The 27,618-nt window shown below is 54.7% G+C and overlaps 4 protein-coding genes and 1 long non-coding RNA gene across 9 annotated transcripts in view; 2 read left to right on the top strand and 3 right to left on the bottom strand.

Annotated features, from left to right (window-relative positions):
• Positions 1 to 49: 49 nt before the first annotated feature.
• Positions 50 to 2,258, bottom strand: TMEM239 (transmembrane protein 239). Of its 3 annotated transcripts, none has more exons than XM_027069713.2 (2): positions 2,121 to 2,258; positions 50 to 1,552 (listed from the first exon to the last, which is right to left on the bottom strand). In XM_027069713.2, exon 2 carries the CDS (start codon positions 1,539 to 1,541, stop codon positions 1,083 to 1,085), a length of 459 nt encoding a protein of 152 aa, XP_026925514.1. In that variant the 5' UTR covers positions 1,542 to 1,552; positions 2,121 to 2,258; the 3' UTR covers positions 50 to 1,082. The 3 variants fall into 3 exon arrangements, with proteins under 3 accessions (XP_026925514.1, XP_026925516.2, XP_026925515.1); XM_027069715.2 differs by lacking the exon at positions 2,121 to 2,258 and adding an exon at positions 1,701 to 2,109 and having other exon boundaries at positions 50 to 1,617; XM_027069714.2 differs by lacking the exon at positions 2,121 to 2,258 and adding an exon at positions 1,686 to 2,099.
• Positions 1,905 to 4,775, top strand: LOC113602487 (uncharacterized). Its single transcript, XR_003423939.2, has 2 exons — positions 1,905 to 2,730; positions 4,515 to 4,775. It is a non-coding gene; the product is annotated as an uncharacterized LOC113602487 (long non-coding RNA).
• On the bottom strand, positions 2,278 to 3,088 carry CA3H20orf141 (chromosome A3 C20orf141 homolog). Its single transcript, XM_027069712.2, has 2 exons — positions 2,597 to 3,088; positions 2,278 to 2,520 (listed from the first exon to the last, which is right to left on the bottom strand). The coding sequence occupies exons 1-2, from the start codon at positions 2,857 to 2,859 to the stop codon at positions 2,280 to 2,282; spliced, it is 504 nt and encodes a 167-aa protein (XP_026925513.1). The 5' UTR covers positions 2,860 to 3,088; the 3' UTR covers positions 2,278 to 2,279.
• A 4,419-nt stretch (positions 4,776 to 9,194) lies between the features above and the next one.
• On the top strand, positions 9,195 to 18,178 carry CPXM1 (carboxypeptidase X, M14 family member 1). 2 transcript variants are annotated; one of them, XM_027069718.2, is made up of 14 exons: positions 9,195 to 9,656; positions 11,068 to 11,220; positions 11,427 to 11,536; positions 11,661 to 11,800; positions 11,903 to 11,993; positions 12,614 to 12,764; positions 12,850 to 12,938; positions 13,298 to 13,421; positions 13,505 to 13,701; positions 13,782 to 13,961; positions 14,045 to 14,342; positions 14,525 to 14,664; positions 15,774 to 15,876; positions 15,975 to 18,178. In XM_027069718.2, the coding sequence occupies exons 1-14, from the start codon at positions 9,485 to 9,487 to the stop codon at positions 16,214 to 16,216; spliced, it is 2,190 nt and encodes a 729-aa protein (XP_026925519.1). In that variant the 5' UTR covers positions 9,195 to 9,484; the 3' UTR covers positions 16,217 to 18,178. The 2 variants fall into 2 exon arrangements, with proteins under 2 accessions (XP_026925519.1, XP_026925517.1); XM_027069716.2 differs by having other exon boundaries at positions 9,221 to 9,656; positions 11,059 to 11,220.
• Positions 18,179 to 23,900: 5,722 nt separating this feature from the next.
• The window catches only part of EBF4 (EBF family member 4), a 61,566-nt gene continuing 57,848 nt past the window's right edge, over positions 23,901 to 27,618 (bottom strand). For both annotated transcript variants that reach the window (XR_003423940.2, XM_027069720.2), the window contains exon 18: positions 23,901 to 27,601. The gene's annotated coding sequence lies outside the window, so the exon portion shown is untranslated. The remainder of the gene's footprint in view (positions 27,602 to 27,618) is intronic.

Here is a 27,618-nt window from a genome sequence, read left to right as displayed (position 1 = left end):
CTGAGTCCCAGCCCCAAGCATTTCACAATCAGGAGAGTCCAACATCTGCACATTTTGAGATTTCATGTCACACGATCTTTTACATCTTGTCCACACCCATCCATCCCCGTTTAACCATCGGAGGGCCAAAAGGGTACCCATGACAGAGCATCTCTCTGAAGGCCTAGGGAAGCTTCCTGCTCTTTCGACCACCTTCGAGGTCAGAAGACCTTTCGAGCCTACAGATTCTTCTTATAGTTCAATGCAAAAATCTTACAGTTTTCCGGTCTTTGCGAAGTGCTTCACACACAAGGTATTGCCTTTGACTCACACCAGCCCCGTGACAGGGTTGAGACCCACTCACCCCTGAGGTTCAAAAGAATTAACTGGCCGTGGCCACACATTGTGTAAGTGGGGAAATGGGACTTCTCGTTCATTTTTCCATAACAGACCTTAGGAATCTTAGCGCGGGGAACCCTTTGGGATCCTCACTACCCTAGTTGGCCCGCTTAGAGATATGCACTGAGGCAGAAGGTAGGAGGTCTAGGGAGTGGGGAGTGCCTGGGCAGAAAGGACTGGGAAGTGAGTTCACTGAGGTCTCATGGGGGTTCTGGCCAGCCCTTTCTCGGCCAGCTTTCTGTCCGTGGGCCCTTTCTAGAGCCTGGGGAAGTGGAAAGAGGGGGTGAGTGTGAGGAATACCAAGCTAGAAGTTCTCAATGAGTCTGCAGCTGAGACAGCTGAGCACCTGGAAGAAAAAGAGGCTGCCAGTTGCTAAGGGAGCCCTGGTGGTGTCTCCACCCTGGTGGGAGCTCTAGATGGCTTGGCCCAGCTCCGCTCCTGGCTAAGCCTTCTGCCCTGTCCCTTCTTCTCAAAGTCCCTGACGCCCCACACCAAGTACCTGCAGCCTGGGCTTGAGGGAGGTGCCCGGAGGTCAGGCCAGTCTACCCTCTGGTCTCTAGCAACATCACCTATGGCCCGAGCAGCGCTAGGGACTGGTCGTCCGGGGCCTGCTGAGGCCACTGCCCTCCCCCCCCCCCCACCCCGGGGCCTCAGGCCCTAGGCCAGGGTTCAACAGACACAGGCAGCAGGATGGGGTTGCCCTTCTATTGGTCCGAGTCCTGAGCGAAGTCTGGGTGAGACATGGAGGTGAGAAGGCCCACGAGGCTCAGCAGCGTGGAGAAAAGCAGCAGGAAGGAGGCGGTAAAGAGCAGGGCCGGGAGAGCGCTGAGCACCAACAGCAGGACAGCTGGCAGCAGATGGCTCCACACTGCGGCCGCGACAGGCCACAAGGAGCTCAGCAGGTAGGAGCCGGTGGTGAAGAGCGCGTGGCACAGCATCAGCGACAGCAGCAGGTAGAGGACCCCCTCCAGACCCCTCAGCACACGCTGAAATGGTTGCCACCAGCCCGACGTGGTCCACCACTGGGCCCAGCTCCGAGGCACGTGGCACCTGCACCAGCGCACCCAGCCCTGCCGCGTGACCCAGGCCGACCAGGGCACTGCCTGCTGCGGCCCCTCGCCGGCCCCGATGGCATCTGTCTCCACTTGGGGCTGCGGCATCATGGTTGGTGCACCTAGGGAGAGGGCCAGGCCAGCTGCAGAAGCAGCCCTGGAGATGCCTGGGACCTCAAGGCAGGTGGGGGTCCAGGGGTCGGGAGGGTACCAGCGTGGGTGGGGTGGGGCTTTGAGCTGGGGCGTGGATCTTACCTCTGGGCAGAAACCCCTAAGTCATGTTGCTTCCTGCAGCGCTCAGGACCGCCTGGCAGCCAGAGTCGAGCCCCCACTGTCATTCCTCCCCCTCCTCCCCCCCCTCCCCGGGGATCCCCATTGTGACCCGGGAGGGGGTGGAGTCCAGCCAAGAGAGGAGCCAGCCGCTGCGCAGCCTCTCCATGGCCCCTCCAGCCTGGCAGGGGCATGGGGTGAGCCCACAGATGTAGATTCCCAGGCTTTCCTGCGGGAAGTCCCCTCGGGATCCCCGTTCCTACCCTGCTACCTGATATCCAGTCCCACTCTGCTCTCTTGTCCGTCTTTCTGGATGCCCATTCTCTGGAACCACAGAGGAGGCCAGAATGGCCAACCCCAACCCACAAGCTCGGAAATGGCTGCCACATCCTGTCCTGCGCTCCCTGTCCCTCATCTCACCTTCTATTTCTTGTCCTCAGACTCAGACCCAGGTGTCCACTGTCCATATTGTGGGTCCGGAGGTCCCCTGAGCTCAGAGGTATGCTCCTGCGTGCTCAGCCCAGGATGGAGGAAAGGAGACCTGGGAAGCAGCATGGCCAGTGTATTTCTGGAGGGCACTCAGATCCAAGGATGGAGGCAGAAAGCCAGGCCGAGCAGGGCCACGGGCACGCCGCGCGCTCCCAGGAACAACCCCAGGCCCAGAAGCAGCAGCAGCAGGGCCTCGTGGGGGCTGAGTCTTCCTGCGACCACCGCCGCCGTAGGTAGGAGGACAGCCTCCCGCTGTCCCGGACCCTCACCGGCCCCCTGACTCCGGCCTCCTGTGAGAAGTGTGTGCTGTGGCCGGGGGGCGTCTGCGGGCCTGTGGAGAGAGCAGGTGGCCTCTGGGCTTCTAGAAGGTGACCACTTACCCGCCTGCCAGGCTGCAGCGCACTTACCAGTGGAGAAGGTCGAAGGCCAGGAAACTGACCAGGAGCAGCAGCAGCAAGGCTGGGCCAGCCGTGGAAAAGACTGTCCGAATCGTCAGCCCCAGTGCCCCCAGCCCTAGGACACTGTCGAGGAGCTGGGCCAGGTTAGGGCCCCAGGGGGACATACGTGGACCCACTGGACTACACGACCCCTCCCCCGCACCCAGGCCCCTGGGAGGGACTGGGATAGGATAAGCAAGGGCTTTGGGCTTGGGTAAGTGGAGCTGGGTCATGGAGGGAGGTGGAGGTGACAGGAAGGACTAATGTGGGAGGGAGTGTGGGGAGTGGGTGTGTGGGAGGGAGTGGGGCCCTGGCAGACACTCAAGGGTGAGCTCGGTGGGAATCTCCCCCTCCCCACACACCCACCCACCAAACCCTCCTCACCTCTCTTTTCAGTCAGCTATTCTGGGACAGGGCAGCTGGGGCATTGTGACCTATTGCCAGGTAGGGCCCTGGGGCAGAGAGGGGGGCTGCTGCTGGTTTGGGCCTCATAAGCCTAGCCAGAAGGGAGTCAGTGATTTCTGAGAATGAAGACTCATCCCCTTGCCTTTGGGAATTCTCTGCCCTAGGGCGCCCCCCCGCCTCGCCGTGGGGATCTGAGTTACCAGGAAGGCATTCTAACCCCATCATCACATGGGCAGCTGAGCACGAGAGGAAGGACTGCTTTCTTTCTCCTGCGGGTTCCCAGAGCTGTGTGTCCAGGGACAATCATTCAATCTTCCTGTCGGCAGCTCTCTCTCCCCTGAGAGCTGGGTGATACCTGTGGGCCCCTGTGGGGGGAATTTTCAGGATGGTAGCCCTGGAGTGCAGAGATAGGCTCTGCCAGGAAGTTCCCTGAGGCTTTCTGGGGCGGGGCTCCCACCAGACTGCTAAGGGGTGGGGCAGGAGGGGGCTGTTTCTCAGCCCTGTGGTTTGTGGGAAGTGTTCCAGATACTGGGATTCCAGAAATGGCATAGATAACGTGAATGTAAGAGGGCCACATCATAGGAACCCCCAAACTGGAGGTTGAAGTTACCCTCTGAGAATGAAATTAAGGAAAATGGACAGATAAGGAAGAGATTGATCATCTGGAAAAAAAACCCAAACCCTATTCCCATGATAATCTGTAAGTGGGTGGTGGTTACAGAAGTTCCACCGCATCTCAGTTTAGTGACTTGAGAGGCAAGAGTGGAAGCGGATCATAACTGGGAACAGAATCCTTGCGCATATACCATACTTTGAAGGAAAACTGAATGGGGTGGGGGAAGAAGGGGACAGTGACCATAGAGCCCCAAGGAGAGGAGACAGCAAGAATCAGGCACCAGGGGCTCCTGGTTGGTGGCTCAGTTGGTTAAGCATCCAGATTCTCCGCATGGGCTCAGGTCATGATCTCACGGTTTGTGGAATCGAGTCCTGCCACAGGCTTTGCACTGACAGAGTGGAGCCTGCTTGGGATTCTTACTCTCTCTCTCTCTCTCTCTCTCTCTCTCTCTCTCTCTCTCTCTGTCCCTCCCCCGCTTGCATGCACGTGTATCCACCTTCTCTCTCTCTCTCTCCACTAAAACAAATAAATAAACATTAAAAAAAAAGAATCAGGTGGCGTATCTCATATCTGCCTCCAGTGGGCCCTGTCCAAAGACTCAAGCCTGGTGGACTTGACATCTTTGGAAGTGATGGGCTCAACAGTGCATAGAGCCAATGCTGCTGGCCCTTGGGACCATTCATTGGTGGTTCTTGCTTTGGTTCTTCCCAGAGTAATAAAGCAATGCCTGCAAAATTCTGAGGGAAGATTATTTCCAACCTAAACCCAGGTATCCGTCCAAATGATTATCACATATGAGAATAGAATAAAGACATTGTAAGCCATGCAAGTTCTCAAAACTTTGACCTTGCATACACTCTTTCCTAGAAAGCTGCCAGAGGATGTGCTTCAGCAAAATCAGGCATTAAACCGCAAGGACAATACGAGACTAAAGAAATGAGGCTAAGTACAGGAAAGCAATGATGAGAAAGGCTCAGGATGTCAGCTGTGCTTCCCAGTGAAGAAAGCAAACAACCCAGCCTGGACTCAAAAGCAAGATGCTCCGGGAGGCATGTCTCCAGAAGAAAATGAGATCGATTATCTGCGGGTTTTAGATATGTTAAAAATAAATGTTCAGTTCCGCTGGTTGCTTTGGGAGTAAATTATCCATTGGTGCCCAGAAAACCAAGGAGATGATAAAACAAAGTAATCACTAACTCCAGGGAACACAAAAAGCTGAACAGTAATATTTACATGGCCACAAGGTAAGCCCTGAATATCCATCCCAGTGATTTAGCTCTTTGGGAGGATGGAAGAAGTGTGTTAGTGTTAGTGTCCTTGAACGTATGTGTGGGGGAGGGTGGTAGGAAAAGCAAAATCCTTAATTCCATAGCAGGAAATCTACAGATAACATCTAGAGCTAGAAAAATTAAGAGGTAGCAATAGAAGCATAGAGATAAATACAAGGAGAAATAACAAAAGTGGCTGACTCGGGAATGGAGAAGCATAGAAAAGAGTCTTCTCTTGCAAGCCTAAAATGTGATTTACCTTTAAAACTATATTCTGTAGTATTTTGGTCAAAATGATTTAGTTCAACATAAAGAAAATTAATGGAGGGTCATATTGTAGAGGTCAGGAACATACCCTCCCGGGATGAACGAAATACCAATTTCCAAACGTTACCTGGATGTGCTCTTGTAGCTTGAGATAGGATTTCCGGTGACAGCCTCAAACACCGTCCAACTTGAAAGTTGTGAGTCTCATGCATTTTAGACGGAGGTGCTCTAAATCTCCATCTAGTGCTTCTCAGCCTTTAATGTGCACATGAGCCTCCTGGGGTTGACTCCTCTGGGGATCTCGTTAAAATGCAGATTCTGATGCAGCAGGTCTGGGGTTGGCATTCTGCATTTCTAGCAAGCTCCCAGGGGATGGCGGTCCTGTTGGTCCTCTGCCACATTTTGAGAAGGAGGGCTCTCAGAGACATGGATGTACAAAAGAGAGAGAGAGAGAGCTGGGGGAGGTGGTGAGCAAACGACGGGTAGGTGGGGAGATGCCTCCTAGTGCATGTAGGTGCCATGGGGGGGGGGGCAGTCTCCATCAAGGCTCACCTCCATCACAGGGAGAGCACTTAGTACAGAGTGAGTTCTGCCCCCGCATCAGGGACAGAAGATTAGGAGGCCCAGGCAGGCAGCAGATTCCACGACTTCTCTACTTGTTGCAGCCAGACACATGGCCTCCTTTCTTTTCTTGATTTATTCCATCCATGCCTGGGGGAATAAGAGGGCTGTATTAAGCTGTTTTCCCACCCTTAGTTCACCTGGTTAGTTTAGGAGCCCCTGGGAACCGCACATTATCTCGCTTCATCACAAAACCCTGAGATTAAGATATTATTGCCCCCATTTTACAGATGAGGAAACAGAGGCTCAGAGAGCGAGGGACTGTCCAAGGATACCCACACAAAATAAAACAGCAGACGCGGGTGTGAAATTAAGCCTATGCGGTACCAAAGTCAGCTCTCCTCTCCACCTCCAGCCACCTGACCACCCTGGGGAGCCGGCAGGAGTGGAGCACCTCAGTGCAAACCTTGGAGCTGTGCCTCCAGAACCTGCTTCCAGGTACCCAAGTGGCAAGGGCCGAAGGCAACAGCCGAGCTGGGAGCAGGTGCGAGGCGATGAGGAACTAATGAAGGAGCATGGAAGGTTCTGAGGGGCTCAGGGGGGCATGGAGGGACACAAAGGGGCCCTGAAGGTTGTTACAGGGCAGAAAGGCAAGGGGTAAGAGGTGAAAATAAGGATGAGGGGGCACAGGGGACACAATAGGTATCAGCATCCCACAGATCCGAGCCTCTGAGGGATCAGCCAGGGGTGGTCAGCATGCCCCATCCAGCCAGTCCCTTTGGGGGAATGTCCCCCAGTTCGTGGTCTGCCATCTCTTCCTACAGAACCTTGCGCTGTTGGGGAGAGTCAGCTCCCCTCAGCTCTGCTTGGTCAAGGTCTCTCTAAACCTTGAATATATACACAGATACTTTTTTTTTAGTATTTATTTTTGAGAGAGAGAGAGAGAGAGAGAGAGAGAGCATGCGTAGGGGAGGGTCAGAGAGAGAGGGAGACACAGATTCCAAAGCAGACCCCCAGGCTCTGAGCGAGCTGTCAGCCCAGAGCCCCACACGGGGCTTGAACCCACAAACCGCAAGATCGTGACCTGAGCCGAAGTTGGGCACCCAACCAACTGAGCCACCCAGGCGCCCCTACACAGATACTTTTTGAGCACTGACTAGGGACCAGGTGCTGTTCTAGGTCCTGAGGTGCAGCTTTGAACATATGGGTACAAGAAGCTCTTCTGGAGTGTGGCTTATCCTTGCTGGGGGGTGGGGACCCACACAGTGAACACATAACAAAACAAGATAATCTCAAAATGTTGAGTTGCCTTGAAGACAATAATAAAACAGGGTGAGAGGATAGAGTGGGTGTGGAGGATGGGGCTTGCTTTCATCAGAATGGTCAGCAAAGGCTTTTGGAAACAGGTGACGCTGAAAAGCAATCTGTAGAATGAGGATGCAAATTTGGTGAACCAGTGCAAAGGCCCTGAGGCTGGATGGGCCTGATGTGTTGGAGAGAATGCTAGAATGCCAGTGTGGCTGGAGGAATATGAGCCAGAGGAGCCCAGGGTGATGAGAGGGGAAAGGTGTGGGTAGGGAAGAGCCTTGTCGTAAGGGCCTGGCCGGTGAAACCCCTAGGGACTTAAGGCAGGAGCAAATTGACCAAATTTTTTTTTTTTTTAATTTTAAGGGAAGGAGGAAGGGAGGGAGAGAGAGACAGAGAGAGAGACAGGAAGAGAGACAGGAAGAGAGACAGGGAGAGAGAGAAAGAGAGAGAGAGAGAGAGAGAACACAGTGGAGGAGGGGCAGAGAGAGGGAGAGAGAATCCCAAGCATTCACTACCAATCCCTAGGTGGGGCTCGAACTCCCTAACCATGAGGTCATGACCTAAGCCAAACCAACAGTTTGATGCTTCACCCACTGCACCACCCAGATGCCCCAGAACTTGACCCGATTTAACTGTGGGTGGGAGCCTCAGAAGGCTGAGATGTCCTAGTTGGGTGGCCCCTCACACCCGTCTATCAAACTTGGGTGAGGTTGGGGTCAGAGACAGAGAAGTGGCCAGATTGGGTTTTGGAGGAAGAGGGAGCAGCCCTCAGGACCTGTTCAGACCCACTTCTAGCTCCACGGGAGCCTGTGCTGACCTCCCACGGCAAAGAAGCCTCAGCGTATAGTACTGTCTTTCTGCCCCTGATCTGGCCAGCCCCGTGCCTCAGGAACCCTTGGCTTTGGCGCCTTTCCTTGAGTTTTTCTAATCTCCCTTTGGTGCCTGGGACCCAGCAGTGTTGCCCAGGCGGGACGCTCCAAGGCAGAAGTGAGGCCCCGCGGGCTCTGACCCGGTTACTCCCGTTCTGGGGACTCTACCCAGAATGCTTGGGTTGGGGCAGATGCCTTGAGGCGCTCTGGGACTCGCTTCTGCGTTGGTGCTGGGTCAGTTCCAGGGGTACAGTGGGGTATTTCTTGGGAGGGATCATGTGAGACTGGGCCGCCAGAATGGTTTGGGGGTGATACAAAGTGTTTATATAGATAGAGGCCCTGCAAAAAATATTTGCTCAGGGCGGCACGCACTCCAGAGGATTCCTGGCCACCTCTGGGCATCGCTTCTTAGGTGGGGATGGCAGTATCTCCCAGGCGGGCTCCTTGCAAAGACAAAACACTGCCCAGAGGAGCACAGTGGACGCATTTCCTTCCTTCTGGGAGGCGATCTGGTGTGGGGGAATCAGAGGGGGCTGGGGAGCGGGAATGGGAAAGGGTCTGCGCTCTGGAATCCCGGGATCCGGGGCAACCAGCCAGCAAGAGACCCCGGGCTGCTGGCCCCCGGGAGGACACTGAGGTGGCGGTGGGGAAGGCAGCAGGGAGGGCCGGACGCGCGCGCATCAGGCCTCGGCCCCTCCACCCACGGCCCCAGCCCGCTGGGTATCGGCTCCCGCTCCTCTCCTCGGATTATGTAAGCCCAGAACGTGGCAGCCGGGAGAGCAAAGGAGTAGGGGAGGGCAGGGGGAAGGAAGAGAGAAGAGAGGCGGGGCCGGAGAAGGGGATGGCGGTGGGAAGCACCGCCTCTGGTTGGGCCCCTCGAGTGGTCTTTCGGAAAGATTCCTGGAGGGCTAGTCCTCCCCCCACCCCCGCTCCGCCCCCGCCCCACCCCGCGCTTTAGTTCCCCCCCCCCCGCCCCCCCCGTCTTTCTGTCCCATCCACCCTGGCAGGGGGTTTTCTGATTCTGGGTGGATTTCCCTCTTGGGTAGCAGTTTCCTCCCCAAAGTTCTCAGCTTTGCTGCCTTGGCCAAGTCAGTTGGGCGCTCTGAGCCTCAGTTTACCAGTTTGTAAAATAAGGTTTGATCGAGAGGCCACGTGCAAAGCGCCTGGCACGGTGTGTGACACCAAGTAGGTGCCCACTGTGGGGCGGGCGCCTCACAGAATTAAGTGGGATCAGGGGTGCCGAGGGGCTGTACAAACCCCAGAGGGCAGCGCACCAGCCGGGCGGGTGAGCTCGGGACGGCCGGAGGGGGCGGGGCAGGGTCGGCGGGTGCGGAGACCCGCGGCGGCCGCTCCGGGGTCTGTCGCTGGAGCACCGCCCGGGCCCTGCCCTGCCCACCCCTCCCCTCCCGGGTCCCAGGCCCGCGGGCGTGCGGTGGGCGGGCCGGAGGCGCAGGGGGCGTGCGGCGGCGGCAGGAAGGGGCGGGGGGCTCCCGAGCGCCCGGCAGGAAGAGACAAACCCACCGACCGCAGCAGGCCCCGCGCATCCGCACCTTTGGACTCAGCCATGTGGGGTCTCCTGCTCGCCTTGGCCACCTTCGCGCCTGCCGTCGATCTGGGTCTGGGGACGCCCAGCGCCTCCGGGCTGGGCCTCGCGCCGCCCGCTACCACCAAGGCCCCGGTCTCGACCCTGGCCCCGAGTAGCAACCCGGCACAGCAGCCCTCGGGGAAGAATAACGGTGAGCGCCCGGACCGAGGGCCCGCTTCTCGGGCTAGTCGGTCACCCTACTCTCCCGTCCACTGTGTGCCGACCCTTCCCCAACACACACACAGACACACACACACACACACACGCACGCACGCACGCACACACGCTCACACACTCCCTGCCTGGAGCTTGTGTGCCGACCCTTCCCCAGCGCGCGCGCGCGCGCGCGCGCGCGCACACACACACACACACACACACACACACTCTCCTCCCTTCCTTCCTCCCTGCCCCTTGTTACGGCTGCTGACTCAGCAGCCCTAGTTCCCGGCCAGACCAAGTCAGCGGTCCTGGGACTGGAGCCAGTAGGATGTTGCCTCTTTCAGCCTCAAACCTTCCCTTTTCACAGATGAGAAAACTGAGACCGGAGCCAGCAGAAGGGGAGAAAGAGGGACCGACAAAAGCACCGAGACTAAATGGTGCAGAATTAGACTTAGGACAGAGAGAGCTTAAGGGCAGGGGCTGGAAGGAAAGAAGGAGAGCAAGGCAGGGAGAGTGCTTTTTGCTGAGGCTGCCTGGAGGATAGGGGTGCCATCAGGGGAAGGGGAGACGCAGGCTGCCCGACTTCCTGACTTTTCAGAAGTGAGTAGGTAGAGGAGGAAGTCAAAGGGATGGCCCCCAGGAGGGCTTCTCAGAGGCGGCAAAAGAAACTGTGTCCTGAAGGGTGGATATCTCTGAATTAGGAAGAGCCAAAAAGAGAGAGCAGCGAAGAAGAAACAGTATGTGGAAAGGCATGGGTCACCAGATAGGAAAATGTACAGCCCGTTCTGGAGGTACCTGGAGAGCCTGCGTGGGTGCGTGGGGAGCTAGTGGCATCTACCGTGTTCCAGGCCCTGTGCTGAGGGCGAGCAGGACACAGGCCAGCCCTGGAAAGCCTGAGCACCCAGACAAACATGAATCTGAGGACGGAACATCTCAGCCCAGAGGGCAGATGCAGCGATAAAGGCAGCACCGAGGCTTTGGAGCGTGAGACTAAGTCTGGAGCTGAGGAAGGCTCCTGGGCTGAAATTCAAAGAATGGGAGTTAGGCAATGAGATCAGCGGTGGGGGACGATGCGATGGAGAGGGTCAGCCCAGGCAAAGGCCTGGAGATAAAGAACTAAACTCAGCTCTTTGGAGCAACCAAATAGTTCCCAGTGGCTGGGTGTAGCTCTCCACTGGGGAGGGTCAGCGATGAGGCTGGCCAAACACGTAGTCACGTCAAGAAGGAGAGGAAGCCAAGAACGTGCCGGGAGAGGCAGGTGGGGGTCAGACTTCAAGTCCATGCTAAGGTCTTTAGATACTTGAGGTCGGGGGTGGGGTTGCTGCTAGGGGCTTGCATGCTTCTTGGGCTGGCAGACCACTCCATCTGCCCTGATGTGCCTCCCTGGTCCCCAGGGACCTCAGAACAGCACGTCCGGATTCGCTTCGTCAAGAAGAAAAAGGTCATTATAAAGAAAAGAAAGAAGCTAACTAGACCCAGACCGCTGGTGACTACCGGGCCTCCAGTGATCACCACCCCTGCGGGAGCCCTTGACCTCCCAGAGGAGAAGGAACCAGGTACTGCCCTTCCGGGGGGCCCTGCCCAAACTTGCAGCCCATGGGCCACATACTGACGTCACCTTTGGCCTCATGGGCAAAGGCATGGCCCCAGCTCGCCCAGCACATGGGCAAGCGTAGGCTCGGCTTCCTACCTGCCCTGACCTCTCTCTCTCTCTCTCTCTCTCTCTCTCTGGTCCTATTTCACTGCTCTGTCCCTGCCCCAGGCTGCCCCCCTTTGGGCCTGGAGTCCCTGCGAGTTTCAGATAGCCAGCTCGAGGCATCCAGCAGCCAGTCCTTTGGTCTTGGACCACACCGGGGACGGCTCAACATCCAGGTCAGCAGTCCTGGGTCCAATTAGGGCAACCCCTAGGAACTTCTTCCCTGTACCTCCCCAGGCACCATCCTGGCCCACCCTATACTGTTCACCTGGGTCTGATGGCCATGTCCTGTGCCCACAGTCAGGCCTGGAGGATGGTGATCTCTATGATGGGGCCTGGTGTGCTGAGCCTCAGGATGCTGAGCCGTGGCTTCAGGTGGATGCCAGGCACCCCACCCGCTTCTCGGGCATTATCACACAGGGCAGGAACTCTGTCTGGAGGTGAGGCAGGCTAGCCCAGTCCAGGAAGTCACGGGCAGACTCGGGAGGGTTGGGGTGGGAGTCCTGAGGCCACGGAGGATCTCTCCCGACCTCTCCTGCCAGGTACGACTGGGTCACATCATACAAGGTCCAGTTCAGCAATGACAGCCGGACGTGGTGGGGGAGCAGGAACCGTAGCAGTGGGATGGATGCGGTGAGTGGTCCCATGGGGGCTGGGCCCCACTGTAGGGTACTAGGCTGGGCTGGGGCTCCTCTGAGGTCAGGGAACAGACGCCCACTCAGCATCCCAGGAGAAAGGGGGTTGTTGTCAAGATGTGTGGCACCCACCAGGCAGCCTTGGGGCCAAGCTGCTTTGGAATATGCCTACCTCCTCCCCAGATACTTTCTCCACGGGGTGGGTCCGCTTCACGCTGTAGCTTCCTGCTGGAACACCCTTTCTGGTCGATGGGCCTCAGACCCTTGCGCCACTTCGCACCTCCCCGCCGCTCTGGCTTTCCCATCTCACGGACCCCTTTTTATACCAGGCTACAGTGTGGGGCCTGGTCAGCTTTAGGACTGGCTGTTCCTGAGCAATGGGGCCATATTGGTCTAATAAGCTGCGACCCAGCCAGAAAGCATGGTTGCCTAGAGCGGCCTGTTGGCAGGGGGTAGGAGGGTTGGTCGGGTGGTCTGTGTTTGACAGAGAGTGCAGGTCTCCAGGCAAACCTGCCAGGGTGGGTTTGGTGCTGAGCTCGGAGGCCTGAGCTCCTTCTCTGCTTCCGGGCCAGGCTGCTGGGGTTTGAGCAGTCTCATTAAAGGACTCGATGCCCCCAGGTATTTCCTGCCAATTCAGACCCAGAGACACCGGTGCTGAACCTCCTGCCTGAGCCCCAGGTGGCCCGCTTCATTCGCCTGCTGCCCCAGACCTGGCTCCAGGGAGGCGATTCCTGCCTCCGGGCAGAGATCCTGGCCTGCCCTGTCTCAGGTGGGCAGTCGGACAAGGGCTGGATGAGCAGGGTAAAAACCTCCGCCGTGGACTCCCCCTTGACCATGAATTCATTCTCCACCAGATCCTAACGACCTATTCCCTAAGGCCCCTGCACTGGGATCCTCTGATCCTTTGGACTTCCGGCATCACAATTACAAGGCCATGAGGAAGGTCAGACATGAACTCCTATGACCCAGGAGGGAGGAGCTGCCTAGCTCCGGTCCCCTTCCCACCAGGGCATAACCTGCTATGACTGTCCTCATGTCCCCACTCCCCCTACTGTCTCATCCTTCTCGCCCGTTGACCCCTAAACTCTGTCCCGGTTTCCTTTGCTGTGGTATTTTCCTCATCCTAACCCTTCTTTCTGGTCTGCTATTGCTCTGGTCCTATTCGGTGCCATGGTGCCCCATCTGTGTGGGCCACCGCTGGTTTTTGTGAGCCCTTCCATGGCCTTATGTGGTCTGACCCTTGGGTCTAATCCTCCCGTGCCCCATGCCATGCTATACTCTGCCCCCGCCCACCCCCCCCAGCTGATGAAGCAGGTGAACGAGCAGTGCCCCAACGTCACCCGCATCTACAGCATTGGGAAGAGCCACCAGGGCCTGAAGCTGTACGTGATGGAAATGTCGGACCACCCTGGCCAACATGAGCTGGGTACTGGCAGGTTCTGGGCAGGGAGAGGTAGGCACAGGGAAGGGTTGTGGGCGCGAGCCCACGTGGAGCCCCTGTGTTCCCAGGAGAGCCTGAGGTGCGCTATGTGGCCGGTATGCATGGGAATGAGGCCCTGGGGCGGGAGTTGCTCCTGCTTCTGATGCAGTACCTGTGCCGTGAGTTCCTGCGAGGGGACCCGCGGGTGACCCGGCTGCTCACCGAGACACGTATTCACCTGCTGCCCTCCATGAACCCTGATGGTTATGAGACTGCCTTTCGCCGGGTAGGCTGCCTGGCATGAGGGCCACCCCGCTCCTTCTGCCCTGATGCCTGCTTGGCTTGAACAGGCCCCTTCCCTGGCAGGGCTCGGAGCTGGTAGGCTGGGCAGAGGGCCGCTGGAACCAGCAGGGCATTGACCTTAACCATAATTTTGCTGACCTCAACACACCGCTGTGGGAAGCAGAGGATGACGGGCTAGTGCCTGACACCGTCCCCAACCATCACCTGCCACTGCCCACTTACTACACCCTGCCCAACGCCACCGTGAGTCTTCTGGGGAAGTGGCGGAGGGTCGTCGGGGGGCTCTTGTCTCTGTCTCCCACCTCACCCCACCTGACCCTGTCTAGGTGGCTCCCGAAACGCGGGCAGTGATCGAGTGGATGGAGCGGATCCCCTTTGTGCTGAGTGCCAACCTCCACGGGGGTGAGCTCGTGGTGTCCTACCCGTTCGACATGACTCGGACCCCGTGGGCTGCCCGTGAACTCACGCCCACCCCGGATGATGCCGTATTCCGCTGGCTCAGCACCGTCTATGCTGGCACTAACCGGGCCATGCAGGACCCAGACCGCCGACCCTGCCACAGCCAAGACTTCTCCTTGCACGGCAACATCATCAACGGCGCTGACTGGCACACAGTCCCCGGGAGTATGTGCCTCAGGGTAGAGTTAGCCCTGGCCCCAGAACCCTGTCCCCGTGAGACAGTCTGCTCGGGCCACGTAGAGCAGCGGTGTTGACCATCCCTCCGGGAAGTGTCTCACAGAGGAGGGCTACCAGGCGGGCAGGGCTCCCTTCCCCCACTTAGGCTCCAGTATCCATGGCCACCCTAGGTATGAATGACTTCAGCTACCTGCACACCAACTGCTTTGAGGTCACCGTGGAGCTGTCCTGTGACAAGTTTCCTCACGAGAACGAGCTGCCCCAGGAGTGGGAGAACAACAAAGATGCCCTCCTCACCTACCTGGAGCAGGTTGGATCCGAATCCCCCACCGACCCTGGCCTGCCGTGGTCTGCTGTCCGTGTAGGGTTGCAGCTCCCACGGGGGGGGGGGGGAGCCTTCCAGGGACCGGACGTGCTGACTCACAGAGGCCTTGGGTCACACTTGGTATCAGATTGACCTGGAGGGTTAGAGCACTGAAAGCACAGTCTGCCGGCAGGGCAGCATCAGACATCATTAGCCGGGAGGTGTAGACCGCACGGCAGTATAGACCCGGGTCCCCAGAGCTGTCCCAGAGCTGTCTTGGGAGAGCTGTTCTCAGAAAAGACCTATTATTCAAGTGCAGGGGGTGTCCTGGCATAGACGCGTCACATCCCACAGGAACTATATCCCTTGTAATGACTCTGTATGATTTCCAAAGGTTCCAAAATGACAAGCCCTATGTCAAGGGTTGCTGAACTTGGGGAAACCCAAAGATGAGCCTTCCTACCAGGTGTTTTAGTTCTCCCAGTCCAGATGCATTTTATCCATCAGGAGTTTTGTTTTATTTTATTTTTATTATTTTTTTATTTTTATTTTATTTTTTTAACGTTTATTTATTTTTGAGACAGAGAGAGACAGAGCATGAACGGGGGAGGGACAGAGAGAGAGGGAGACACAGAATCGGAAGCAGGCTCCAGGCTCGGAGCCATCAGCCCAGAGCCCGACGCGGGGCTCGAACTCACGGACTGCGAGATGGTGACCTGAGCTGAAGTCGGACGCTTAACCGACTGAGCCACCCAGGCACCCCCTTTTTTTTAAAAAAACATATATTTATTTTTGAGAGAGAGAGCATGCACGTGAGCAGTGGAAAGGCAGAAAGAGAGGGGGACAGAGGATCCAAAGTGGGCGCTGTGTTGAGAGCAGAGAGCCCGATGTGGGGCTCGAACGCAGGAACTGAGAACGTGACCTGAGCCGAAATTGGATGCTTAACCGACTGAGCCACCCAGGTGCCCCCATCAGGAGTTACTTTTAGCAGGGTATTGCCACCTAGGAACGTAGACATGCCATCTTCAAGTGTGCTGTGAACAGAGCTGGAAAATGAAGTGAAGGTCATACCTCATGCAGAAAGAAAAGCGTTTTGATAGCCTTTTCCCGCACAGGTGCGAGTGGGCATTGCAGGAGTTGTGCGGGACAAGGACACAGAACTCGGGATTGCCGATGCTGTCATTTCTGTGGACGGGATTAACCACGATGTAACGACAGGTGTGTCGGGGAAGGGATGGCGGAGGTGTGGGAGGCCTTTAGGCAGGGTCAGAAGCTGAGGATCACTGGATCCTGATCGTGACCTTCACTCTTGTCAGCATGGGGCGGGGATTACTGGCGCCTGCTGACCCCAGGGGACTATATGGTGACCGCCAGTGCTGAGGGCTATCACTCAGTGACGAGGAGCTGCCGGGTCACCTTTGAAGAGGGCCCAGTGCCCTGCAATTTCCACCTCACCAAGACTCCCAAACAAAGACTTCGAGAACTGCTCGCCTCCGGGGCCAAAGTGCCCCCAGACCTTCGGAGGCGTCTGGAGCGCCTGAGGGGGCAGAAGAATTAACACCTCCAGGTGAACAGCCCCAGAGCCTTGGGCAGGCTGGACCTGTCCAGAACTGAAAGCGGGAGGGACAGAGTGGGGGGGAGAGGTGCTGAGGCTCATTAAAGCTACTTGGTACCTCAAGCAGCCTTCCTGCGGTCTCTGTGTCCCAGGTCCCGCCCCTGGGCCAGGCCTCGGCTTCCCCTCCTCCCCGATCCTAGTCCACACACGCTGGCAGGCTCTCATCAGATGACTTCTGGAGAAACGGTGTGGAAAGAGGATCCCGCCCGGGTTCTTGAACCTAGGGCTTTCCAGAGCAGCTCCTCCATCAATCCGCTTCAGCAGGAACCATTGCAGTGCTCAGACCCAAGCATGCATGCAAGGCGTCAAGGATAAACAGTGCCCTCCCAGCCTCCTGGGGCTCACCGCCAAGAGAGGGGACAGTTTGGCACGGTGCGGGCCATGCTGTGGGAGCACAGACGGGATTACATACGTGGGTGTGAAATATGGCAGCGTGGTTCGGCAGGGACTCAAAAGGTCAAGGATGCAACAGATGGGAAGGTTCTCGGAGGTTAGATGGGAGGCGGCCCAAGTGTGGGGTATGGACCGAGAGCTCCAAGGAGAGACAAGACGAGGAAGACAGAACAGCGGGGGACATTAGAATTTGCTCCACCAGCCCTCTTTGGGGGGTGTTGGTAAATGACAAGATTTGATCCGTTTCCTTCAGACTGAAGGGCAAATTATGTGTCAGTCTTGCGAGGGAAATAGCCCGCTTAGGTATTTTAAGCCAGAGGAAAATTTAACGCTGGGCATTGGCTATAAAGGTTTTGGAAGAGCTGGATGAGAAAAAGAGTGAAAGGAGTTTTACCTGAAAATCAGGCCACTTACCGTTTGCAGCCACTTTGCCATGATCACTTGTCATGGCTCGAGGCTGAAGCAGAATAGTTTCTTCCTTCCTTCCACTTTCTAGTCTCCAACCTCCAAAATCCACTGGCAAAATCTAACTGTAACTGGGGCGCCCAGCTGGCTCGGTCAGTGGAGCGTGCAACCCTTGATCTCGGGGTCGTGAGTTCCAGCCCCATGTTGGGCGTAGAGATTACTTAAATAAAATGTTCAGAAAAATCTAACTGTGCCCTAGCTTGCAAAGAAACCCACAAAATGTAGTTTCCAGGCGCCCCCCGCCCTGCAGTTCAGAAAAGAGCTTGTAAGGGGCAATTACTAACGTGTAGATTCAACACAAAGACATCCATATAGCCTTCCGTTAGGCAAGCTGTGCCTTAGTGTGGGCTGTTGTATTGTCTCTGTTTCTAGAGCTGTTTCCACCCCTCATATTTTCTTTTAACAAAATGCTTATTTATTTTTGAGAGAGAGAAAGAGAAAGCATGGGGGAGGGGCAGAGGGAGACAGACCTGGAACCGGTTCTGCAGTGTCGGCAGTGAGCCCGATGCAGGGCTCCCAACTCACAAACCGTGAGATCATGACCTGAGCCGAGGTCAGACACTTAGCTGCCTGAACCGCCCAGGTTTGGCACCCCAAGCCTCTTATAGTTTCAATCTCAGATCACCGGGAGGAATTCAGTGCCACAGGTCCCATCTCCCTGCTCCCCACCGCCAGCATCATCTTTTTCCCAAAACAAGAAGAGATGGTTTTTATTCATCAAAGCTGAAGATACATAATGAAAAGTGCACTCAAGAGCCCAGCTTATTGGCTGAGTGGTTTACAAGACGGGACTCAACTCTATAATAAACTCACTTCCAATGTAAAGATACACGCACCTCGAAAGTAAAAGGCTGAAAAAGAGGGATGCCTGGGTGGCTCAGTCGGTTAAGCGTCCACCTTTGGCTCAGGTCATGATCTCACAGTTTGTGGGTTCGAGCCCCGCCTTGGGCTCTGTGCTGACAGCTCAGACCCCTGGAGCCTGCTTCTGATTCTGTATCTCCCTCTCTCTCGCCCTCCCCCACTTGCCCTGTGTGTGTCTCTCTCTCTCAAAAATAAACATTAAAAAATTTTTTTAAAAAGGTTGAAAAAGATACATTATGCAAACATTAATCAAAAGAAAGCAGGAGTGGCTATCTTGTTTTTCCTAAAGATTTTATGTATTTATTTACATTTATTTATTTATTTATTTTGAGAGAGAGAAAGCACAAGTTGGGGAGGGGCAGAGAGAGAGAGAGGGAGGGAGGGAGGGAATCCCAAGCAGGATCTGCCCTGTCCATGCATAACCTGAAACGGGGCTCGAACCCACCAACCATGAGATCATGACCTGAGCCGAAGTCAAGACACTTAACTGACTGAGCCATCCAGGTACCCCATGAAGATTTTATTTTTGAGTAATCTGTACACCCAACGTGGGGCTTGAACCCACAACCCCAGATCCAGCGTGCCCTGCCGACTGAGCCAGCCAGGTGCCACGGGAGCGGCTCTCTTAATGTGAGCTAAAGTTGACTTCAGGACAAAGTGACCTTTCTATATGCATTTTAGATTTAGCGGTTCGGAGGGAGAAACAGAGCAGGTTCAGTGTTTTTTGTTTTGTTTTGGAAATTGGCTCTTGAGCATGAAAAGGGAAGCAGGCCTTGATGCCAAGATGACGTCTTGGCAAGACTAGAGGGATAGCAAGAGTGCCAGCCCTTCCCCTCCTCTCGGGACCCACTGAAGGTCACCTGATCTGGGAGGTGGGGAAAGGCAACTGGGCCCGACCTGGGTGGGGAGGGGAAAGGACAGGCCCAAGAGGATGGGCGGCTTGCACAGGCATCTGTCCCAACAACCTGGGGCCCTGGGTCAGCAGGGCCGGTGTAGACACTACCCATCACCTCTTAATGAGTGGCTGCTCTTGAGTCAACGGCCCCACTAGCCGTGGGTCCCGCTCTGCTACAGAGTGCTGTGGGCGTCGTCTGACCTTCCTGTTTGTCAACAGCCCAGGGCACTCCCCCTCTTGAGACAGAGGGGGAGTCCTTGTCACCAGAGTAGTGGTACTCTGAAGGCCTAGCCCCTGTTCTCCAGGTGCTGGCGATGGGGATGGTGGAGGCCCTCAGCGTCACATCCAGAACCTTCTCACCAGCCGGCACACCCATCCCTCGAGTGCAGGGCGTGTCGGCTACTGACATCTTGTAGCTTCTCTCGAGTACTGCTCTTAGCCAAACGGGAGCCTCTTGACACTGGGGTCACATGCTTTGGCAGCCTGTAGCCGGCGACTGACTGGCACGGAGCCATCAGAGCTATCTCCCTGCCACCGAGAGGGTCCAACGTGGTGGCCTTCAAGCCCCAGAGGTCCCCATTGGGATCGTGTCAGACTCCTGCTGAGACCACATTCTTAGCTCTTTCCCCTGCCCTCTTCTGCTCCCCTCACTGCTTTTCTTCCAGAGAGCCCTTTCACCAGCAGCCACGTCCCCACTTTAGCTCTGTTTCAGGGGATCCCACCCAAGGGACTAGGCTTACGGCAAGTGCTGAGAAAACGGGGGGCTCTGATGGCAGGGTAGCCCCCCCCGCAGTCTGGGTTTTGCTGAAGGAATTCGAGGCCTTGCTGGGGTTCTTCCTCCCGCTCTGACAGGCCTCACTCCGCACATACACACACGGGCCCAGACAGCCCCTGTGACCCCCTCTTTCCTCAACTTCTGCTCCTGAACTGCTCCCCCAAGGAAGCAGGTGTGAAGGACTTCTGTCAACCTTGAGGCTTCATTATGAGCTTCCGGTCTTCGGGTGAGACCAAGAGAGGGGGGCGTCCCTGCCTTACTCAACAAGAGGGCAGCGAGGTGCCGGGCGGTCTCGGTAACTGCGCCCGGCCCGGCCCGACCCTGTCGGGCTCCGTGCTGCGGAACGGGCCGGGGCACCGTTGAGAGGCCTGCCAAGTTTGGGCCTCCTCGGCAGCCACCCCACCACATTCCACCCCGCGGCCACAGTTTGTCTTGGCAAGATGGCCTTCTGGGCCTGGCTCCCAGAAGGGCCTAGGGAGCAGCCCTAGACAAACCAGCTTTCACCACAGAAGCCGAAGCTTGAGTCCACGCCAGCCCCAGAGTGGCCGGGCCTTCCTCCACCTACCTGAAGGTAAACTTGGATTCTGGGCGAGTGGGCGGAAGCGTGGAGGGGAGCCAGGCTCCCAGGTGAGTGGAACCCCAAGAGGGCCATTAGGGACAGGGACCCAGGCCAGGCGGGGGGCTTTCCTGGACTCACAGGATGGCTGCCAGACTGTGGAGCGTCCCTTGGCCACAGTGCCAGATACACGGCCCTTCGCAGCCCTGCCACGGAGATGCGTCCATGCTTCCCCTCCCCCAGCGGCTCAGGAGCTTCCCCCAGCTCCGCCGGGAGCCCTGGCAGCCCTGTCCGCCCACCTGAGGGGTGCACTGCACAGCCAGGGGTACATCAGAAGCCGCTTTCGTTCCCAGGCTGGCAGGGGATGGATGGGGAAGGAGAGGCTTTGAAGAAACAAGATGGCAGGTTGCTGGGCCCCAAGGAACAACAGACCTGCTGAAGCATTTTTCCTTCCCCTTTTAAACACTTGGCTCCTACTCTCTCAAGGAATAAAATTACCTAAAGAATGTGCCCCCAAAATGGCCTTGTCTGTGTTATTGTCCTGGTGCGAAGCCTTTTCTGTATCTTTTGAGTCGGGAGATCTCTTCCATTCTGTCTCCAGTGGCGGGGGGTGGGGGTGTCTGTGCAGCCAGAACCCCCTTGGCAGTCCTCGCAGCTCTAAACCCAGAACCACGCCATCTGCCCAGGGCTGCCACTCCGCTCCCCTGCAAGCCCCCTGCTTGGCAAGGCAGGGAGATTTGGGCCCCTTTCCCTTTGGGAAGTAAGTGGAGGCAGGGTCTTCTGGAAAGACGGCCCACGAGTGCCCTTCTGCAATTCCAGTAAAGGGGACCCAAAGCCAGGAGTCCAGCTAGGGGGAGATAGGTTAGAGTTGAGGTAGAATGACTTAGGGAGACATTAATTTACATGTTGTTCTTTTGTGTGTGTTTGCAGCCCTCCTCCCAGAAGGTAGCATGGCAGGGTGATGTACCCCGGCGGTTTGCAGGGCTCGGCATTTTGTTTCCCAGAAGCCTATCTTCCTGAGAAATGGGGGAGGTGAGGGCCAATGAGTGCCTTTCGGGAAGAGCAGTAGAGAGAGAGAGAGCAATGAAAGGAGAGACAGATTGAGACTGAAAGAGAGAGAGGGAGGGAGAGAGGTGAAAGGAGAGAGAGATTAAGATTGAGATTGAAAGAGAGAGGGAGGGGGATGAAAGGAGGGAGATTGAGACTGAGACTGAAAGAGGGAGGGAGGGAGATGAAAGGAGAGAGAGATTGAGATTGAGATTGAAAGAGAGAGGGAGGGAGAGAGATGAAAGGAGGGAGATTGATATTGAGACAGAGAGAGAGGGAGGGAGATGAAAGAGATTGAGATTGAGATTGAGATTGAAAGAGAGGGAGGAGGAGAGATGAAAGGAGAGAGAGATTGAGATTGAGATCGAAAGAGAGAGAGAGAGAGAGAGATTGAGGGAAACAGGGGAGGGACTACCTATTAACAAATGGTATCTCCTGGGTAAAGGATGAGAGTTCACCGTCAAAGGCAGAAGTAGACAGTTAATGCCATGGCTTAACATCACACATACAATGAATGCGATGGCTTAACATCACACATACAATGAATGCGATGGCTTAACATCACACATACAATGAATGCAATTCAGCACGTTAACAAAATAATGGAGAAAATCATGTGATGATCTCAAGATATGCAAAAAAGCATTTGATTAAATTAAATGATTTAAATAATTAAAAAATTTTTAAAGAAAATTAGGAATAAAAGGATATCTATAAAACCAAACATGATATTAATGATGAAAAGTCCAAGTTTGCCTTTTGAGGTCAGGAACAAAACAAAGATGTCCACTATTACTCCCTTTATTCAACAGTGAATTAAGGGTCCAACCAGTGCATTTAGGTAAGAAAAAGAAATAAGGACTGGAAATGAAGAAGTAAAACTGTCCTTTGTAGCTAAGAAAATCCAAGAAAATCTATGGATAAAGTATTACTAGATGTGAGTTAAGCAAGGTTGCTGGGTATAAGGTTATTATTCAAAAATCAATTGCATACACACAACAAACAGTGAAATTAAGAAAATATTATTTATAATAGCATAAAGTAATCAAATACTGAGGAATAAATGAAAGATGTGTAAGACAGAGGCCTATAAAATATTAAGAGGAGTTTTAAAAGAAATAAGTGACGGAATATACAATATCCATAGATTGAAATACTCAGTATATCAAAGACATTAATTCCCCATTAACGGCTCTACAAATTTACAGATGCAATGCCAAGGAAAATTCAGCAGGTTTTTGAAATAGAAATTAGTGAACGGATTATAACATTAGTATGGAAATGCAAAGGACCAAGTGTGGCCGAGATAATCATGAAGAACTAAGCTGGACAATTTGCCATACTAGATATCAAAAGTTACTATAAATCTAACGTAATTAAGATAGTGTGGCATTGGTGTAAATATAAACAAAAAGACCAGTGGATCAGAATAGAGAATCCAGAACAGACCTATACATATATGGACATTTGATTCATGATAAATTCATTTGATTCATGAACCCACTGTGGTGCAGTGGGTAACAGTTGGTCATTTCAATAAATGGAGCTGAGCCAACTGAGCATCCATACAAAAACAATTAAACGGGACTCCTCGCTCATACCATGCATAAAAATATCTTCTTGATTTGGGGGTAGGTAAAGATTTCTTAAAAGGATACAAGAAGTGGGGGCACCTAGGTGGCTTAGTTGGTTGAGTGTCCAACTCTTTTTTTTTTTTTAATGTTTATTTATTTTGAGAGATGGGGAGGAGCAGAGAGAGAGAACCTCAAGCAGGCTCTGCACTGTCATTGCAGAGCCCCATCCAGGGCTCGATCCCTCGAACCATGAGATCATGACCTGAGCTGAAGTCAAGAGTTGGATGCTTAACTGACTGAGCCCTCCATGTGCCCCAAGCACAGGACTCTAGATTTTGACTCAGATCATGATCTCACGTTTCCTGGGATCAAACCCTGAGTCAGGCTCCATGCTGAGTGTGGAGGCTGCTTAAGATTCTCTCTCTCTCTCTCTCTCTCTCTCTCTCTCTCTCTCTCCTTGTGCTCCTCCCCCTTTCATGTTTCTCTCTCTCTCAAAAAAAAAAAAAACCTACCAAAAACAACCATAAATAAATGATTGATAACTTAGACTACATTCAGTTGAGAAGTTCTGGTCATTAAAAATCTCATAATGAGGGGTGCCTGGCTGTATCAGTTGGAAGGGCATGAGACTCTTGATCTTGGGTTGTGATGAGCCTCACACTGGGTGTAGAGATTACTTTAAGAAATTTTAAATCTCATAATGAGAGTGAAGAGAAAGAGAATGTTCAGGAAACAATAGGAGAATGAGTCCACAGGGATAGTCAATGCTGCACACACATCAGGACCCATGCGTTGGGGGTCTTCTTGTGAACACCAGTCTTCAAGCATGGTGGCCTCAAGGAGGTGGCCCATTTCCTTCCACTGGGTGTTATTACTGCCACCGAATGGTAGCAGAGGAAGGAAGGTCAAGGGTATAGGTGCAAAGGCGTGAGTAGGGAGGCAGGAGGGGCCACCCTAGGTTAGGGGCTAGAGACTCCAGAGAAACACGGTCTGTGAAGAGCCCATGAGAAAGACACTGTGATGTATGAACTTTCTTTTTTAAGTTTATTTATTTATTTTGAGAGAGAGAGACAGAGAGAGTGAGCGGGGGAGGGGTATAGAGAGAAGGAGAGAGAGAATCCCAGACGGGCTCCACATGGTCAGTGCAGAGCCTGGCAGAGCCCAATGTGAGGGTCGAACTCACGAACCATGAGATCATGACCTGAGTCAAAACCAAGAGTCAGACTCTTAACTGACTGAGCCACCCAGGCGCCCCTGAACTTTTTCTTATTTAGAGAAGTTATCCCAGGGAAGAGAAAAGATATCTGGGGGTCCATTCGAACCACCTCAAGGATGTTCAATGCTTACCTCATTCTAAAATTGATCACGCAGGGGCCCCTGGCAACTCAGTCAGTAAAGCGTGTAACTCTTGATCTTGGGGTTGTGAATTTGAGCCCCACGTTGGGTGTAGAGATTCCTTAAAAAAATAAACTCTTTAAAAAATAATAATAAAATAAAATTGACCATGCAGTGGGAAGACAGACCTTAGAGGTTACTCTGGCCAAAGTCTTCTAGTCCATCTTCAAGGGCATGAAGCTTTATTGTTTTAGCTTTCACATTTGGATCCAGAATCCACCTAGAATTAATTTTTGTGTATGGTGTGAGGCAGAGGTCAAGTTTAATTTTTTCATCTGAATATCCAGTGGACTCAATGTCATTTATTGAAAAGACTGTCTTTTCCCCAAATGCATGGCACTTCCCGGTTTTCTGGGAGAATTTTCTTTCTGGAAGAAGAAGGGTCCTGCCAATATAGGTACAGGTGGGGAGAAGGGCATTTTGCAGAAGTCAGGAGGAGGGCTGGTCAAAGCTGCTGCCTAGCTCTGCTTGAGTCAGGGAAGCCTGTCCACAGTGAGTCCTGCCTGAGCTACACGCAGCCCCAAAGGTCGCCAGATCCCTAGGGTAGGATGCAGAACACAGCAGCTGGGTTCTGTCGGGAAACCGGTGGCAGGAAGGCAGAGAAATTCCTGGAGATGCTCCCTCTCTAAAGGGCTAGGAGTGGAGGCTGTTGGTGGCTTGCCCATATCCCTTCGGACTTATAGTCCAGTTCCGGTACCTGCTTGCAACATCCTACAACAAAAGCCTAACTGGTGGCTTTTTCTGTGCAGATGGGAGGACAGGCCAGAAGTGCCAGAGGGGCAATCTCCTGGGAGCAGGCCTCAGGCAATTGCACAGGAGGCCTGGAGGATCAGTATCCCAGATTCTTTGCCACTCAGGTGGGAAAGCTCTGAGTTGTGTTCTACGCTGTCTCCCAGAGTTCTCCAGCAGGGCACTTGTCTCAGGTTCTGCTTCTAAGGGAACCCAAACTAAGACAAGTGGGAAAGAACATCATATCAGCCTGGGCCACTGTAATGAAAAACCATAGACTGAGGGTCTGAAACAGCAGAAATATATTTTCTCGCAGTTCTGCAAGTTAGAAGTCCCAGATAAAGGTGTCAACTGATTTAGTTCCTGGTGATTTATAAGACATCTCTTTGTGTCTTATAGATGGATACCTCGCTGTGTCCTCACATAGTGGAGAGAGAGAACTCCGGAGTCTCTTCCCCTTCATACAAGGACACCAGTTCTGTCAGGTCAGGGCCCCACTCTTCCAACCTTACTTAACCTTAATCACCTCCTTAAAGGTTCTACCTACAAATACAACACATGGAAGGAGGGGTTGGGGCTTCAGTGTACGAATTTTGGAAGGACACGATTCAGTCCAAGGCAAAAGCATCATTGATTTAGAACTGACTGCTGCACGGGAGGGAGTGGGCAGTGTTTCATTTGGATGGGGGCCTGAGCACAGTGTTGAGGTCTTTGAGGACAGATAACCCATGTCATTTATATCAACCACAGAACTGGAGTGTGACCACCATCCAGCCACCACCTTCGTCCAGTGCAGATTACAGTTCTGCTGGCGTCCAGCCTGAGAGGGCCTGGGGCAGTGGGAGCCGCTTGGAGCCTGATTGGAGCAGGGCCTGGGCTGGCAGGCTTTAGGGTTCTGCAACACGGGCTGGGAGCAGAAGTGAGGGGGAGGCCAGGTGAGCACTGAGATGACCAGAAGGCTACCCCTGTCATGGGCCTGTCATGGGTGAGATGAATCCCCAGGTATTGGCCAAGGACACAAGGGAAGGGAGTGAAGGTCTCTGAATGCCATGAACACCCCATCTGCCTTGGCAAGGGTTTGTCCAGAAGACTGCAGGGCCCGTGGGTTGGGGAAGGACAGCGTTTCCAGAGGCCAGAGCCCAGGAGTACAACCATGAAGAGAGTAAAGCCTGAGGCCTGAAGATGGATGTTGGGCTCCCTGGACAGTGGGTCAAAAAAAAAATGGCTTCCAGAGTCAGACAGCTAGACCTGTGGGATCTAGGGGACACATCTCAGGGAATGGCGGGAATTCATCCTGGGAGGGGTAAATGAGCCTGGGCATCTTCCCACTTTACTATCCCTCCTCCCAAACTCTGAGATAGGAGAGCCAAGGGTGCCTAGGCTTGGGGAGGGGGGTGATTGGGACTTGCTCAAAGAGGCAACCTCAGGACCAAAAGCTTCCCTACCCTGCCCTGCCCCAGGGAGGCCCTGCCACCTCCATTCAGAATGGATCTCACTTCTGACCTTGGTACAACTGAGCAGTGTTTGGTCTGCTCTGCTCTGGTTCCCAGGAAGTCCTCTGACAATCCCTGCCTTGGTCCTGGCCAGACAGCTGGGGGTACTGAGTTTTCAGTGGCCAGATCGTGCTCCTTACCTAAGCTCTAGAGGCAGAGCCCGTGTCCTAAGTCCTCAGGCCTGTTAGCCTGCCCACCACCCCCACCAATACCTGAGAGCACACACGGGTTACTCAGTTGAACGCTGGGGCTGTTGAAGAAGCCCAAGGTTCAAGAAGGCTGCACGGGGACACGGCTGGGAGGGGCCCCAGGAGAGCTGCGGAACCACTGAGAAAAGCAGAGCCACGCCAAGGAAGCAGGCAAGAGAGGCCGGGCGGCCACCTGCATCTGTGTTTATTGTTCTGATTTCTCCAACCCCAGCAGAGCAGAATATGAGGCCGGTGGCAGCGAGGCCCATTCCATGGTGCTATGAGGCCGGCCAGAGTCATGTGCGTGTGGGGCCAGAGTCCACAAGACAGCCACTGGAAGGAAGACCCACAATTCGGGGGGCTTGGCACTCCCTCTTCGGCACCCTCCACGCCAGAAGCCCCCAGTGGGATTGGTAATGTGGCAAGCATGAGTGTGCAGGCCTCAGAGGGAGCAGCCATGGGGGTCGAGCAGCCACTGGAAGCTCCATGGGAGCCTGGGCAGGCCTCCTGAGGCCACTGGGCACCACCCTTTGCCCCGGAGAGAAGTTGGGATGCTGGGCCAGTTGTGATGGGTCAGACACCAACAGGACCTCTCCCTGAGCTGTCCTCTTCCCCACAGTCCCCATCCCCGGCTCCTGCCACCTGATGGTCTGGTCTGCACAAGGCCCATCTCTTCCAGAGGAACCGACCCAGTAAGGCCCAGCATCCCAGGACCTCGGGATGCTCTCCTGCCGAGAGCGTCAGCACAGTGCTAGGCCTTCAACCGGCCCCAAGAAGGGGAGGTGAGAGAAGCCTGTGGGGCTGGAGGCCTGAAGCACAGGGAGGCCTGTTCAGGCCCCTGGGTTGATGTCTGCCCGAAGCCCTGGCTCTGCATCTGTCTGTGCTGCCATCCGGGACATGAGTGTGAATCCCAGAGGGCCCTCCAGTCCGGGCTCGGTGGGGGCAACACCCGCAGACCTGGTGGGGAGAGGGAG

This window comes from Acinonyx jubatus, chromosome A3 (genome assembly GCF_027475565.1).
Source record: "Acinonyx jubatus isolate Ajub_Pintada_27869175 chromosome A3, VMU_Ajub_asm_v1.0, whole genome shotgun sequence".
Taxonomy (NCBI): Eukaryota; Metazoa; Chordata; class Mammalia; order Carnivora; family Felidae; genus Acinonyx; species Acinonyx jubatus.
The sequence above is the reverse complement of the archived record's forward strand: the minus strand, read 5'-3'. Positions and strand labels throughout refer to the sequence as shown.